General features: G+C 38.0%; 1 protein-coding gene across 1 annotated transcript in view; it reads right to left on the reverse strand.

Annotated features, from left to right (window-relative positions):
* TRUB1 (TruB pseudouridine synthase family member 1) overlaps positions 1-12,343 on the reverse strand; it is a 37,627-nt gene extending 25,284 nt beyond the window's left edge. Inside the window, exons 1-2 of the mRNA XM_012772740.2 lie at positions 12,024-12,343; positions 7,811-7,909 (exon numbers count right to left, since the gene is read on the reverse strand). Coding sequence (XP_012628194.1) covers positions 7,811-7,909; positions 12,024-12,306 — 382 coding nt within the window. The 5' untranslated portion in view covers positions 12,307-12,343. The remainder of the gene's footprint in view (positions 1-7,810; positions 7,910-12,023) is intronic.
* Positions 12,344-12,652: the final 309 nt, after the last annotated feature.

Below are 12,652 nucleotides of genomic sequence, written 5' to 3' on the forward strand. Positions count from 1 at the left end.
CATTTTTCACATTCTTAAAGTATTAAACTTAGTAAAAACTTCAACCCAGTCAATTAGATAATAAAGTTTTAGAATAATCTCGAAGTACTCAGTGGAATTTTTATATGAGCCCCAGTGAAAACTACATGGTACAAATAATGTTCAAGTGGTATGATGAAGTCTTTTGACAGAATTCATTATTAAACAAAGCAAAAGCCATCATCATAGCTAACGAACCATTTACAGATGATTAGTGCCCAGCAGTATAAAATCAAGAAAAGAGAAACATAACAAATCAACCTAACGCAAAGAAGAATATAAGATAAAAAGAGGGTCTGGAAAATGTACGCTAACACAGACCAAAAATAAAGCACAATGGCCCACCTTTCTCTTCAATTTCAAACATTATTTATCCATATAACACCACTCATCACCAGGTAAGGTGGAAAGGATTTAATCATTTCTTCACTTAATAGCAGGCAAATTTTTGAAGAATTATTTATCATCAACAGATACAATTATGTATAAGACTATAATACAACAGGCCGGGTGAGGTGGCTCACACCTGTAATCCTAGCACTCTGGGAGGCCGAGGCGGGCGGATTGCTCGAGGTCAGGAGTTTGAAACCAGCCTGAGCAAGAGCGAGACCCCATCTCTACTATAAAAGGAAAGAAATTAATTGGCCAACTAATATATATAGAAAAAATTAGCTGGGCATGGTGGTGCATGCCTGTAGTCCCAGCTACTCGGGAGGATGAGGCAGCAGGATCGCTTGAGCCCAGGAGTTTGAGGTTGCTGTGAGCTAGGCTGATGCCACGGCACTCACTCTAACCTGGGCAACAAAGTGAGACTCTGTCTCAAAAAAAAAAAAAAAAATGAAAGAAAAGAATATAATACAACCACCACAATTCAGAATTACAAGAGGAAAGGATTGGCAAACTGAAAAAATTACCATCAATATTTACAGCAGATATCATTCAGTGAAGTTTACCATGTTTCAGGTTCTACTCATTATCTCATTTAATCATTGTAACAACCCTAAATGGTAATATAATTATTCCATTTTCATAGATAAGAAAACTGAGGAATGAGAGACAAAGAACTTAGCTCACCACCTCACAACTAGTACATGGAGTTAAATTCAAACCAAAGTAGCAACCCCTTCTCTTCCATTCCCCCTGCCACCTTGCTCACTTAGGGTTTTTCCCCACAGCCACCAGCCTACACCACTGCAAACCTGACTGTTCTACATCCTAGGCCTTCCTCTTCCAATTCATACCATTTCGTAACTATTTTCAAAATCTTATTTTGCACACTACAAAGCCCCCTAACAATCCTTAATAGAGTCCCAATGCCTACAGTACCTTAGTAAAGTATTCAAAGTCCATCCTTTAAAATTCACCTTAAACCTCCGTTCAATCATAAAGTCTCCTACAAACCCCCTCTAAACATCTGACATTTTATCTCTGATTAGTGATAATTAGTCATAATTAGTTCAAGGACTAAGATCAAAAACTATCTGCCCTCAGCATCCTCTGAAGAGCACGATACTCTCCAAATGATAGAATTTATTGATACTGTTGCTGCTGAATCAAAACTTTATATAATAATGATTCAATGTAATTTGATCCCATTCAAATAAATCCCCAATCAATATTTTCTGAACAGCTACTATGCACACAATCCTAAGAGGAATATTTCTAATGGACAACAAAGAAGCCCGAGACACATTTCCTGGCTTTGAAAGAATTTCTGATCTTGCTGGGAAAATACGATACAGAAAAGGGAAATCATAGGGCTCAAAAAATGTTGCCTGAATGAGTGAATAATGCTAAATAACAATATGATAACATATGATTAACTGTCGAACAGCTGCTGTAGGAGGTCAAAGGCAGGAGCACAATTATGGCTTAAAAAGACCAGAGAATTCCTCATTCACGCATTTCAAACAGAGTTTGAGTTAGGCCTTGAAGGATGGATAGGACCTGAACACACAAAGAGAAGAGAAGCATCTTCTAAAGAAGGAGCAAACTGCACAAACTGTCTGATACAAAGATGAGCACAGTGGGTTTATCAACCAGAATACAGGAAGTCTTAAAAGCAGGCTGACATGTTTGACTTTATCATGGTTGAAATGCTGAATGGATTATGGTTTCTGAGCTTAGTTTAGCGATTCAGAGGGATAAAATTTAAAAGAGGCCATCTTACGGTTACCCAGCTTAACCTTCTCTCATTTTATATCCAAGGAAAACCAAGGCCTATTAAAGTTGGGTGATTAGTGCAAACAGAATTTTAGGAGGACTAATACAGCAATGGTATGTAGAAAAATTATCTAGAGTAGGGAAAAAGCCAATCAGCAGCTTTTCATTCAAGGATATAAATGAAACTTCAAAGGATAATTTCCTGGGCAGAATTTTTACTTAGCTTTTCTTTCTCCACTCAATCTTTCAAATTTTTATTCCGTGCATGTTCTATAAGTACAGAAACAAATGAAACCTGGTTTCAGCCAACAGTGTGTTAACAACCTAATAGGGAGACAGAGTTAACAAAAACTAAACAGAATAAAGTTTTACATTAGCAATACAAAAGAGCAAGTGGGCAGATTCACAAGGAGGAGACTCAACATTTCAGCTGAACCTGGAAAGGTCAGTAGGAATTCTACAACTAAAGGTGCTGACAGAGATGAGCAGCATATATGAAAAGAAAAGCATGAGCAAAGACACCCAGTTTGAAAAAAAATATGGAGAATATAGAGAAAGAATGAATAACATTTTCCATGCACTATCTCACAATTACTACTCTTACTCCATCTCCCAAATTTTATGTGCTCATTCAAATATTTTCTCTAAAAAAATCCACTATCTCCACACCTATCCAGTGTCCTAGTATTCTATTCTCAAATCATAAAGATAGAATTTGCTTATGATAAGAGTTCCTTTAGGACAGGCAAGGGTACCATACATGTATTTCCAAAGCTTTCGGTAGTTGGAGGTTTCTACTGCCATTTATCTAATTCTATAACATCCTTTAGATCATCATCTTACAAGAGCTATATCTTTCCAATTCTAGGAATCTGTCTCAATAATACAAAGCAAAGAAAAAGTTCCATTCATAAAGAGGTTCCTTACAAAACCAGTTTTACTAATAAAACTCTGGTAGTAACCTCAATGACCTCATATAGGGAAATGGTTAAATAATAAATTGTATTTTACCCATGACAGCACATTATGTAGCCATTAAAACTAATGTTTACAAAAAGCTTTTTTTAATTAACATGATAAATGTTTGTTATAATGTTAAGTTAAAAAAACCCAGGATGTATACTTACAGCGAAGCAGAGCTCAACTTTTAAAATTTACATAGATAAAACAAGGTATCCATGTAACAAAAACATTTGTACCCCCTGAATATTTTGAAATAAAAAAATTACAGATAAAAAGCTAGGAGAAAATATAGCAAAAATATTAACTGATTATGGATAGAAGGTAGAAAAATAGATAATTGTTTTATTTTTTATTTTTATTTTTTTTTTTTGAGACAGAGTCTCGCTTTCTTGCCCAGGCTAGAGTGAGTGCCGTGGCGTCATCCTAGCTCACAGCAACCTCAAACTCCTGGGCTCAAGCGATCCTCCTGCCTCAGCCTCCCGAGTAGCTGGGACTACAGGCACGAGCCACCATGCCCGGCTGATTTTTATATTATATATATTAGTTGGCCAATTAATTTCTTTCTATTTTTATGGTAGAGACGGGGTCTCGCTCAGGCTGGTTTTGAACTCCTGACCTTGAGCAATCCGCCCGCCTCGGCCTCCCAGAGTGCTAGGATTACAGGCGTGAGCCACCTCGCCCGGCCCAATTGTTTTATTTTGAACTTTATTTGTTTGTATTTTCTAAATTTCTCTGCTGTGCTTTTATAAACTCAAGTTAAAAAAATAATTTTTAAATGGTATATAAAAATTTAGTTTCCATTTTAAGTAATTTATATAAATGGGTGTATTAGTTTCCTATTGTTGCTGTAACAACTTACCAACAGTGGCTTAAAATAATCTTATCATACAGTTAAACTCTTATTACACTCTTATCATACAGTTCTGGAGGCCAGAAGTATGAAATGGGCTTAAGGAGGCTTAAAACAGGGGGTTGAGCATGGTGGTATTCTTCTCTGGAGGTGCTAGGGCAGAATCCTTCACTAGAGGATTCCCTCAGAGAATTTTCTTGCCTTTTCCAGCTTCTAGAGGCTGCTCACATTCCTTGGTTTGTGAGCCCCTCCATGCTTCAAAGCCAGCAATCACATCTCTCCAACCTCTGCTTCCACTGCCACACCTAAGACTCTCTTCCACCTTCTCTTCTACTTTCAAAGACTCTTGTGATTACACTGGGTCCACCTGGAAATTCCAGGATAATCTCTTTATCTTAAAGTCAGCTCATGAGCAACCTTAATTCCATCTACAACCTCATTTCCCCCTTGTGATATAACCTTTTAATGGTTATATGTTCTGGAGATTGGAATGCAGATTATCTTCAGAGGGTCATTATTTTGCCTACCATGATATTTTTGAGAATTTTACAAGCTATCTTGTAAATTTTACTATAGAATTATAAAACTGAATTTCAGACTATAATCATAAATTGTCAGCTAAATTTTTAAATTTATATCATAAATATTATCCCCTGAAAACCCCTAGCAAAAACAGTTTAAAATGTTGAAAGTAAATTTTTTTCACACAGGTCCAATTTTGTTTTTTTTTAAAAAAAGGCCTTTATAAAGCACTTCACAGGGTAAAGTGTATATGTGTATATTACAGATATTTCATAAGATATTTTAATAAAGCTTCTGAAAGTTATAGAAGCTACAACTTAAGAGATGAAGAAACTGAGATTTCAGGGAGTTTATAGGATTTTCTCAGCATATGTAGAGTTAGTAAATAAAGGAGCTAATAGCCAGTACACAAACCCAAGTATGATTAGAGTCCAGTGATTATTTTACTATACAAAAAAAAATTATCAACTTCTTTTTTTTTTTTTTTTTTTTTGAGACAAAGTCTTGCTTTGTTACCCAGGCTAGAGTGAGTGCCATGGCATCAGCCTAGCTCACAGCAACCTCAAACTCCTGGGCTCAAGCAATCCTCCTGCCTCAGCCTCCCAAGTAGCTGGGACTACAGGCATGCGCCACCATGCCCGGCTAATTTTTTCTATATATATTAGGTGGCCAACTAATTTCTTTCTATTTATAGTAGAGACGGGGTCTTGCTCTTGCTCAGGCTGGTTTCGAACACCTGACCTAGAGCAATCCGCCCACCTCGGCCTCCCAGAGTGCTAGGATTACAGGCGTGAGCGCCACCGCGCCCAGCCTCAACTTCTTATAAGTAACTACTAACAACTACTAACTTAGAGACAATAAATATCCCTTATTCTGTGACTGAATAGCTACAATTTTTGAAACCCTATCTCCCATTGGAAACCACATGCATTAGAAGAAAAATCAATAAATTTGATATATGAACATGTTATATTGTCATAAAAGTCCCTGTCTGGCCAAATATAAATTAAGCCTCCAAATGGAAAATTATTTCCAATACAATTTCTTCCGTACATACAAATTTCAGCCCCTTCGTAACACTAAAATGGAAGTTGCAACAAGATCCCTTGGTCTCAGGGTAAAAAATAAACTATTTCATTCACTGTCTTGGTATCATTATTTTCTACATACCAATTAGGAACAACCACTAGAAATAAATGGAATACATATATTCACAAATAAACAGGAAATCTTATCCTCTTTCTCCTTGTATTTATGGTACTGAGCCTTGGAAACCAGTAGAGTGGAACAGTTAGGACAAATAGACTTCAACTCAAGGGCCAACTCTATTCAACTGGTAGAGGCTACTGGGAATGCTAAGCCATCTGGAACCAATGGCAAAGGATGCTTTGACTGATTGGTTAATTCCTGCCATGAGAACAGGATGGAACAATAGCATAAATGCCAGGTATCTGCCATCCCATATTAGGGCAGAGGCTTTGGAACAAAGCAGATCTAATCATAACAGAGCAGTCAAATTGTGACTTTGTCACTCACTAATCCATGACAGCAAACTTTATCTCTCTGGGTCTTCGTTTCTTCTTCTGTAAAAAGGGGATTATAATACCTTTTGTGTAGGTTACAATAAGGATTAAGCTATAAAATATATGCATGTCCTAAACTGATGACCCCATACACAGCTAGTGCCCAATAAATGCTCGTTATCATTAGTTATCATAAAATAGTAAGTTGTCAGAATTAGCCTATTGAAATTCTCTAATTCAGAAAAAATGGATTTCCTTGTGATTTTTTCTATTTTAGACTCAAGTAAAAATATTTTTGCCAACAGGAATCAAACAAAATCTATAATTTTATAAAATACAAAATTGTACATTGTTTCTAATTTTCTTGAAACATACCATTTCCTTCACCAATTTTATCCTTTTCTTTTAAATAGAAACTCAATTCCTTTGGATAGCTTAGATCAGAATTTGTTGTTGTTTGTACCTAATCTTCATTCTAATAAAATGGACTGCATACTGTAGCACAGTATTTTACAAACCACGAGTCATAACCCAATAGTGTATCATGAAATCAATTTAATGGGTTATGATCAATATTTTTAAAAAATGAAACTGAATAAAACATAAAATACCAGAGCATATAAAAAAGGTAAGTATTTTTGTTCCATAAAAGTTTGTTTCCAGTATGTGAGAAAGGAAGTAATGGGAGGAATCACAATGGATGGATTTCTGTGACTACAGATGCAGTTAGAACGTAAAATATACCCTAGCCCGTGTACACATACTTTAGCAGCCTAGAAAGTTCGACTTCAACCTCTATTAGATGAAAAAAACAAAAAAAGAAATAAAAAAGGATAAATGATTTTTCTCCCTTCAATCAATCCTAACAATTTTCTTCCACAAGCAATAAAATGGTCAACTAATACGTCTCCAGGAAAAAATGACTTCTTAAGAACTATAAAGTTCACCTCAATAGAGCTGATCTTCTAGATTAGATTAGATTAGATTAGATACAGGCAGAAAAAAGAGCTGTGAATCTTGTTGGTAGTGCCCAAGCCCATCTGACGTTTGAGGATTGGTAAGTGGCTCAGACCTATTACAGTGACGTGGTAGGAATATACAGCTGCATGTAAGGGACATGGAGACAGGGAGAAATCCATGCATAGGCCGCCTTATTCTCTCACCCTCCTATGAGGGAGGAACACTTGAGCATGCTTCTTTCTCCAACAACAAAAAAACCAGTAACATGCGCAATGATTTTTCTCAGAGAAGTTTATCAGAAATTCGGTACCCAAAGTTTTTACTGGGGACAGGGAGGATGATCACCCAGGCACCACCCTCTGCCTGGGTGGTGGGACAAAATTCCAGATTACTAGGAGGAAAGCTGGTTTTCACACAAACAGCTGAAGCATAGCAAACCATCCTTACCAGATAAGGATGGGTGGGAATATTCCCCAAATCTAAATTCCCAGGTGCCAGCCAAGGGCAAGCCTTATAGGCAGGGCTTTCTAAAGATAACAATGTCAGGCCTGCTATGTTAACATTTTTCTGCACCAATACAAACCTTGTCTCAAAGTTCCATGAATGCATAAAAGTAGCTATTCTAATGGTCTTATATACCTTGTAACATTTAAGGGCTTCTTTAGAAGAAGGCACTATAAATTCAGTAGATCTGAAACATTCCAAAGTAAGCTGAAAATAGATGGCTTTAGTCAACCTTCTCTGTTCTCAACTAATATTTCTTTCTGATATTAAGTGACAGTTACATTAAGCTTCTTTTCATATTTCTTACCCAGAACTCCTCGGGCTGCACTGTCTAGGGTCCCTCCATGTCCAATTTTCAAAGTCTGCTTTTTCCTCTTGGTCCATTCTGGAGAAGGCATTCCAGCTTCTATAAGAATTGTAATGGAAAAAGATAATTACCAAGACAAATGAAGTAGGATCTCCATAAATATGAAGGACAGAGGGTATAGTGTTTTCAAAACAAAGTACTGTACAAACTTAATCCTTTGCACTCGCTCGATTACTTTATTCTACTCGGGATTTAATTTTTTAAATACCCCAGATTTTACAAAGCGCGACAGTAGAATAAAAAACTGGAGTTTCTTTTCATCCAAAATTATTTATTTGGATTTTTTTATATTTCAAATTTATTGATACATTCAAAGAGTAATTTTAATCTCTATAATTTTTGCTGTGTCGAGTCACACTCGACATCTGAGTGCAAAGGGTTAATATATTAAGACTTTGACCACATTACTAGCAAAGAACAGATTTAAAAATGTCCTGCCACCCCTAAATTACAAAGAAATAGTACTCCAAAATTAGCTGTCTAGAAACTAGAATTCGTCTTCTAAGAAAAAAGACATTTTTAAAAAGAGAGTAAATATCCAGGTTAATTGACAAAAATCTAGTAAATTCTTGGTAGCAGTAGGCTATTAGATAGAGCGTGATGAAAAGAAGTTAGTTTTAATATAGAACGCTAGTTTTAGCAGTCCTCAATTTCCATATCTAAATCTCTTCCATGTTATTTGCTGGTACCTTCCACTACCTAATGTTGGGAGTACATCTCATACAGGGTTACTTCTAAGTATACTAACTTCTAAACTACCTATATCCATTGTCCCCCTCTCCTAATCAAAACTTTCAATTCATTAAAGAACCTAATCTCAACAAAAGGTTATATGGGAAGTAGGTAACAATTAAGTTGCATCTTATTTTTTTTTATTTTAGCGTATTATGGGGTACAAGTGTTAAGGTTACGTATACTGCCCATCCCCCCTCTCCCCTCAAGTCAGAGCCTCAAGTGTGACCATCCCCCAAACGCTGCACATCTCACTGTGTTTGTATATATCCATCCCCTCCTCCCCCTCTCCGACCTGCCTGACACCCAATAAATGTTATTCCTATATGTCCACTGAGGTGTTGATCTGTTACTACCAATTTGCTGGTGAGTACATGTGGTGCTTGTTTTTCCATTCTTGAGACACTTCACTTAGTAGAATGGGTTCCAGCTCTATCCAGGAAAATACAAGAGGTGCTATATCACCATTGTTTCTTAGAGCTGAATAGTACTCCATGGTATACATATACAACATTTTATTAATCCACTCATGAATTGATGGGCACTTGGGTTGTTTCCACAACTTTGCAATTGTGAATTGTGCTGCTATAAACATTGGGGTGCAGGTGTCTTTTTCATAAAGTGATTTTTGATCTTTTGGGTAGATGAACAGTAGTGGAATTGCTGGATCAAATGGTAGACCTACTTGTATCACTCTAAGGTATCTCCATACTGCTATATACAGAGGTTGAACTAGTTTGCAGTCTAAGTTGCATCTTAACCTCCAAAGCATGCAGATTTTTTTTTTAAAAGAGATGCCAACCTTGCTTATCTCATATTCCTGTTGTAAAGATAAAATGAAATAATGTTACCTCAAAGTGCTTTGGAAACTGCAAAGCACTAAAGTTGTTATGATGATGGTGGTGGCATATGACAATTTACTGAGAGAATACTGGCTACTGGACTTCAAATGAGAAAGCACGGAAGAGAAGGAACAGCTGTATTGACCTATACCTTCCCAAACTCATCAAACTTTCCTTATCACCACTGGCACCAAGAAGATAAAAAACAGAGAAAAAGAAAACTACAAGAGGACAAAGAAAGGACAAGGACAAAGCAAAGCAACAGTGGAAAAGGAGATGCCAGATTAAACAGCCTTAAGGATTTGCTGGGTTGCTCAGCCTCTCAGCATAATTATTACCCTACTGAGTTAGAACTATGGTCTCTGGAACACAGTCCTGGTGTGATGCTCTGATTACATCACCATGCCTGGAAAGGCGTGACTGTCTGCTTTGACATTAACTTCTATGGCCAGACCTAGGCTTTAAACTCTTCACCTTTCACTTGCAACTCATCATGCATCTCTCATCCATGAATTTATAGAAACCTTTTGGGGAACTCTATTTTCAACCTGACACTCCTTGGAGTATGAAGGCTTCATAAATGTCTTGTGCCCAAATTTACCACCTTCTCACTTGCAGACATATCACCTCTACTATGTCGGAATTTGGTTCTCCCCACTGAACCAAATATTCATGAATAAATATTTATTAATGTCTTTCCTAGCTATAAAATTCTGATATGTTTCAGGCCTTGAAGGATTCAAACAGACAATGAAAAGTGGGGATTGTAGCATCACAGAAATCAGTATAAGGAAAGGCAAGGAATGTTATTAGAGGCTGTGACTATTGACTGCGGCCTAAATTGGTGGTCATCAAACATGGCTGGCATCAGCATGTGGGCATCTTTAAGAACCTTCCCAGGTAATTCTGACAATGAGTTAGAATGAGATTTGGGGAGCTCTAGTCTAGCTAACATAAATACAGAATGGGCCAATCACAATTCTATATTCTAAGCAATATAGAAATGGAGGGTAATGAGAATGTCTACAGATGAATGAGTGGCTTCCAGAAGATGGTCTACAAACAGCCTTGAAACAATCAGTTTTAACTAAGTTTCAACAAAAAACTTCAGTTCTGGGAGGCAGATTAACCAGAGGTCCAGGATATGGCTTTGAGCCTGTCAGAAACTTGTCTGAAAGAATGGTAATCATTACCTTGAGGAACAAAAAAGCCATAGTTTAGCTAACACATCAGAAAAGCAGTAATTCTATGAGGGTAAAAAAGCTCTATGATGACACCACAATACTTATATTCCTCCCTTCAACATCCAACATATGACCTATTCTTACAGGCAACAAAGTATAATGAAAGCATCACAAATGAATAAGTAGGTACAACACTGGAATTAAACATCTACAAGGGTGTACCTATTTGCCAATAAATATTTAAATCTGTATTGTGCCAGTTATAATTAACAAATTCCCATCAGAATAATTTGGTTTTGCAATTGCACTTGTACCTCATGAATATATACAAATAAACAATAAATGAAACAAAAAGAATAATTTCATTTTGCATTTAAAAAAAATGTAAAGTTTGCCAGGGGATACTAAACAATGTAAGAATGTAAGAAAATTCCTGTAGTGGTTTAATGGAAAGACAGGATACAGCCAAACTCTGGAGGACCTTGAATAACCTAGCTAAATAGTTTTACCACCAAAGGCTGCAGAAATTACCAGGCTCTGAGCTCGGTTAGGGGAAAAGATGGTTTCTTTCATCTTGACATCTCTATAGGTTGGCACAGATCTGACTTACTGTTGGACACCGTGGGTGTCCAACAAATCTAAGTTTCCTTGATGTCACTGTGTGAAATGATCTACTGGGTTGATGAACTATGTGATTCTTCAGGCTTTTCTAATATCTTCCCAGTGTTTACGAGTAAACAAATTAAAAGAATGCATTTAGAGAAGTTATCAAGTTATATATACAGTTCTTCAAAATGTGGTCCATAGATTACTTACATTAGAATCACCTGGAGCAATTGTTTTAAAATGCAATTTCCTAAAAATACCCTCGACGCTCAGACTCACAACCTGAGAGGGCAGAGATTAGGAATCTGCATTTGTATAAGAGAATTTAAGTAATCCTTATGCCCACTAAAATGTGAAAAGCCCTGTAATAAGTCTTGGTTAACTAAGTATTTCCAATATATTTTTAAGAATTCAACTTTAAGGGTGCAGAGCCAGTGCTTCCTTTTGGTGGGGTTCATACACATGAACCAAACAAAAGTCTCCCGAGGGATCCGTTTACAGAAAGTTGGTCTGCACGCTCAAGGGCCAAGGTTTATTGTGTAAGTTTGGGGCGGGAGGAGGGCGAGGGAGGAGTCCCCCTAGAAAACTACAATTGCCAACTAGGCTACAGGAGTTTATGCTAAAGCAAGTCCAGGCCTGAGATGCCCCAGATTTCTGTGCAGAGCTAATTCAGTGGTCGTTCTCCCTTTCCCTTCCTTTAATCTCATGAGCCATGAGCATTGAAAAAGCCCAACGTGGTCCCCTCTCGCGTCGACTGCCTCAGCCTGGTCCCCACCCAGGCTGCAGTACCTGCCAGTAGCTTCTCCTTCAACCGATTCAGCAACTCGGCTGAAGTGGGCCCTTTGGGCTTGTGCACAGCGAACACGCCGCTCAGAGACAGCAGCTTAGTAGCTAAAGCGGCCTTGGAGACCCTGGCTTCGGATCCGGTCCTGGCCGCAGCCGCAACCGTCGCCGCTGCAGCCATAGCTGAAGGGGTCGTAGCCATAGCTGCGGCTGTTCCTGCAGTTTCAGGGACTGGGGCAGTGTCTGTCTTCAAAGACGACGACTGCACCGCCGCTTCGGCAGCGGCCATGCTTTTGTAACCCAGACCTGCTTTTTACCCTGGAGGTGCATACTGATGACGCAACAAGAGTGCGCCTGACATACCTCTCTTGCCCATTCAGCAAAGCTGTACGGACCGGAGCGGGGTCGCAAGGGCTTGTGGGAATTGTAGTCCATAGCTTTCCCGTTCTGGCCGAGGATGTGTGTCCTCTGAGGGCTCTGGTGGAGCCGTTTTTCTTCTGTAGTCCTATCTACTTCTTACATGGGCTTAGTTCCGTGCTGCAGCGGTAATATGGAGCTGCAGTCCTAAACTTCCCGACCCCAAATACCAAGGCAGTATATTTTAGACAGGGAATCTTTTCATATCCCGTAGCATT

The sequence above is a fragment of the Microcebus murinus genome, chromosome 14 (genome assembly GCF_040939455.1).
Source record: "Microcebus murinus isolate Inina chromosome 14, M.murinus_Inina_mat1.0, whole genome shotgun sequence".
NCBI lineage: Eukaryota > Metazoa > Chordata > Mammalia > Primates > Cheirogaleidae > Microcebus > Microcebus murinus.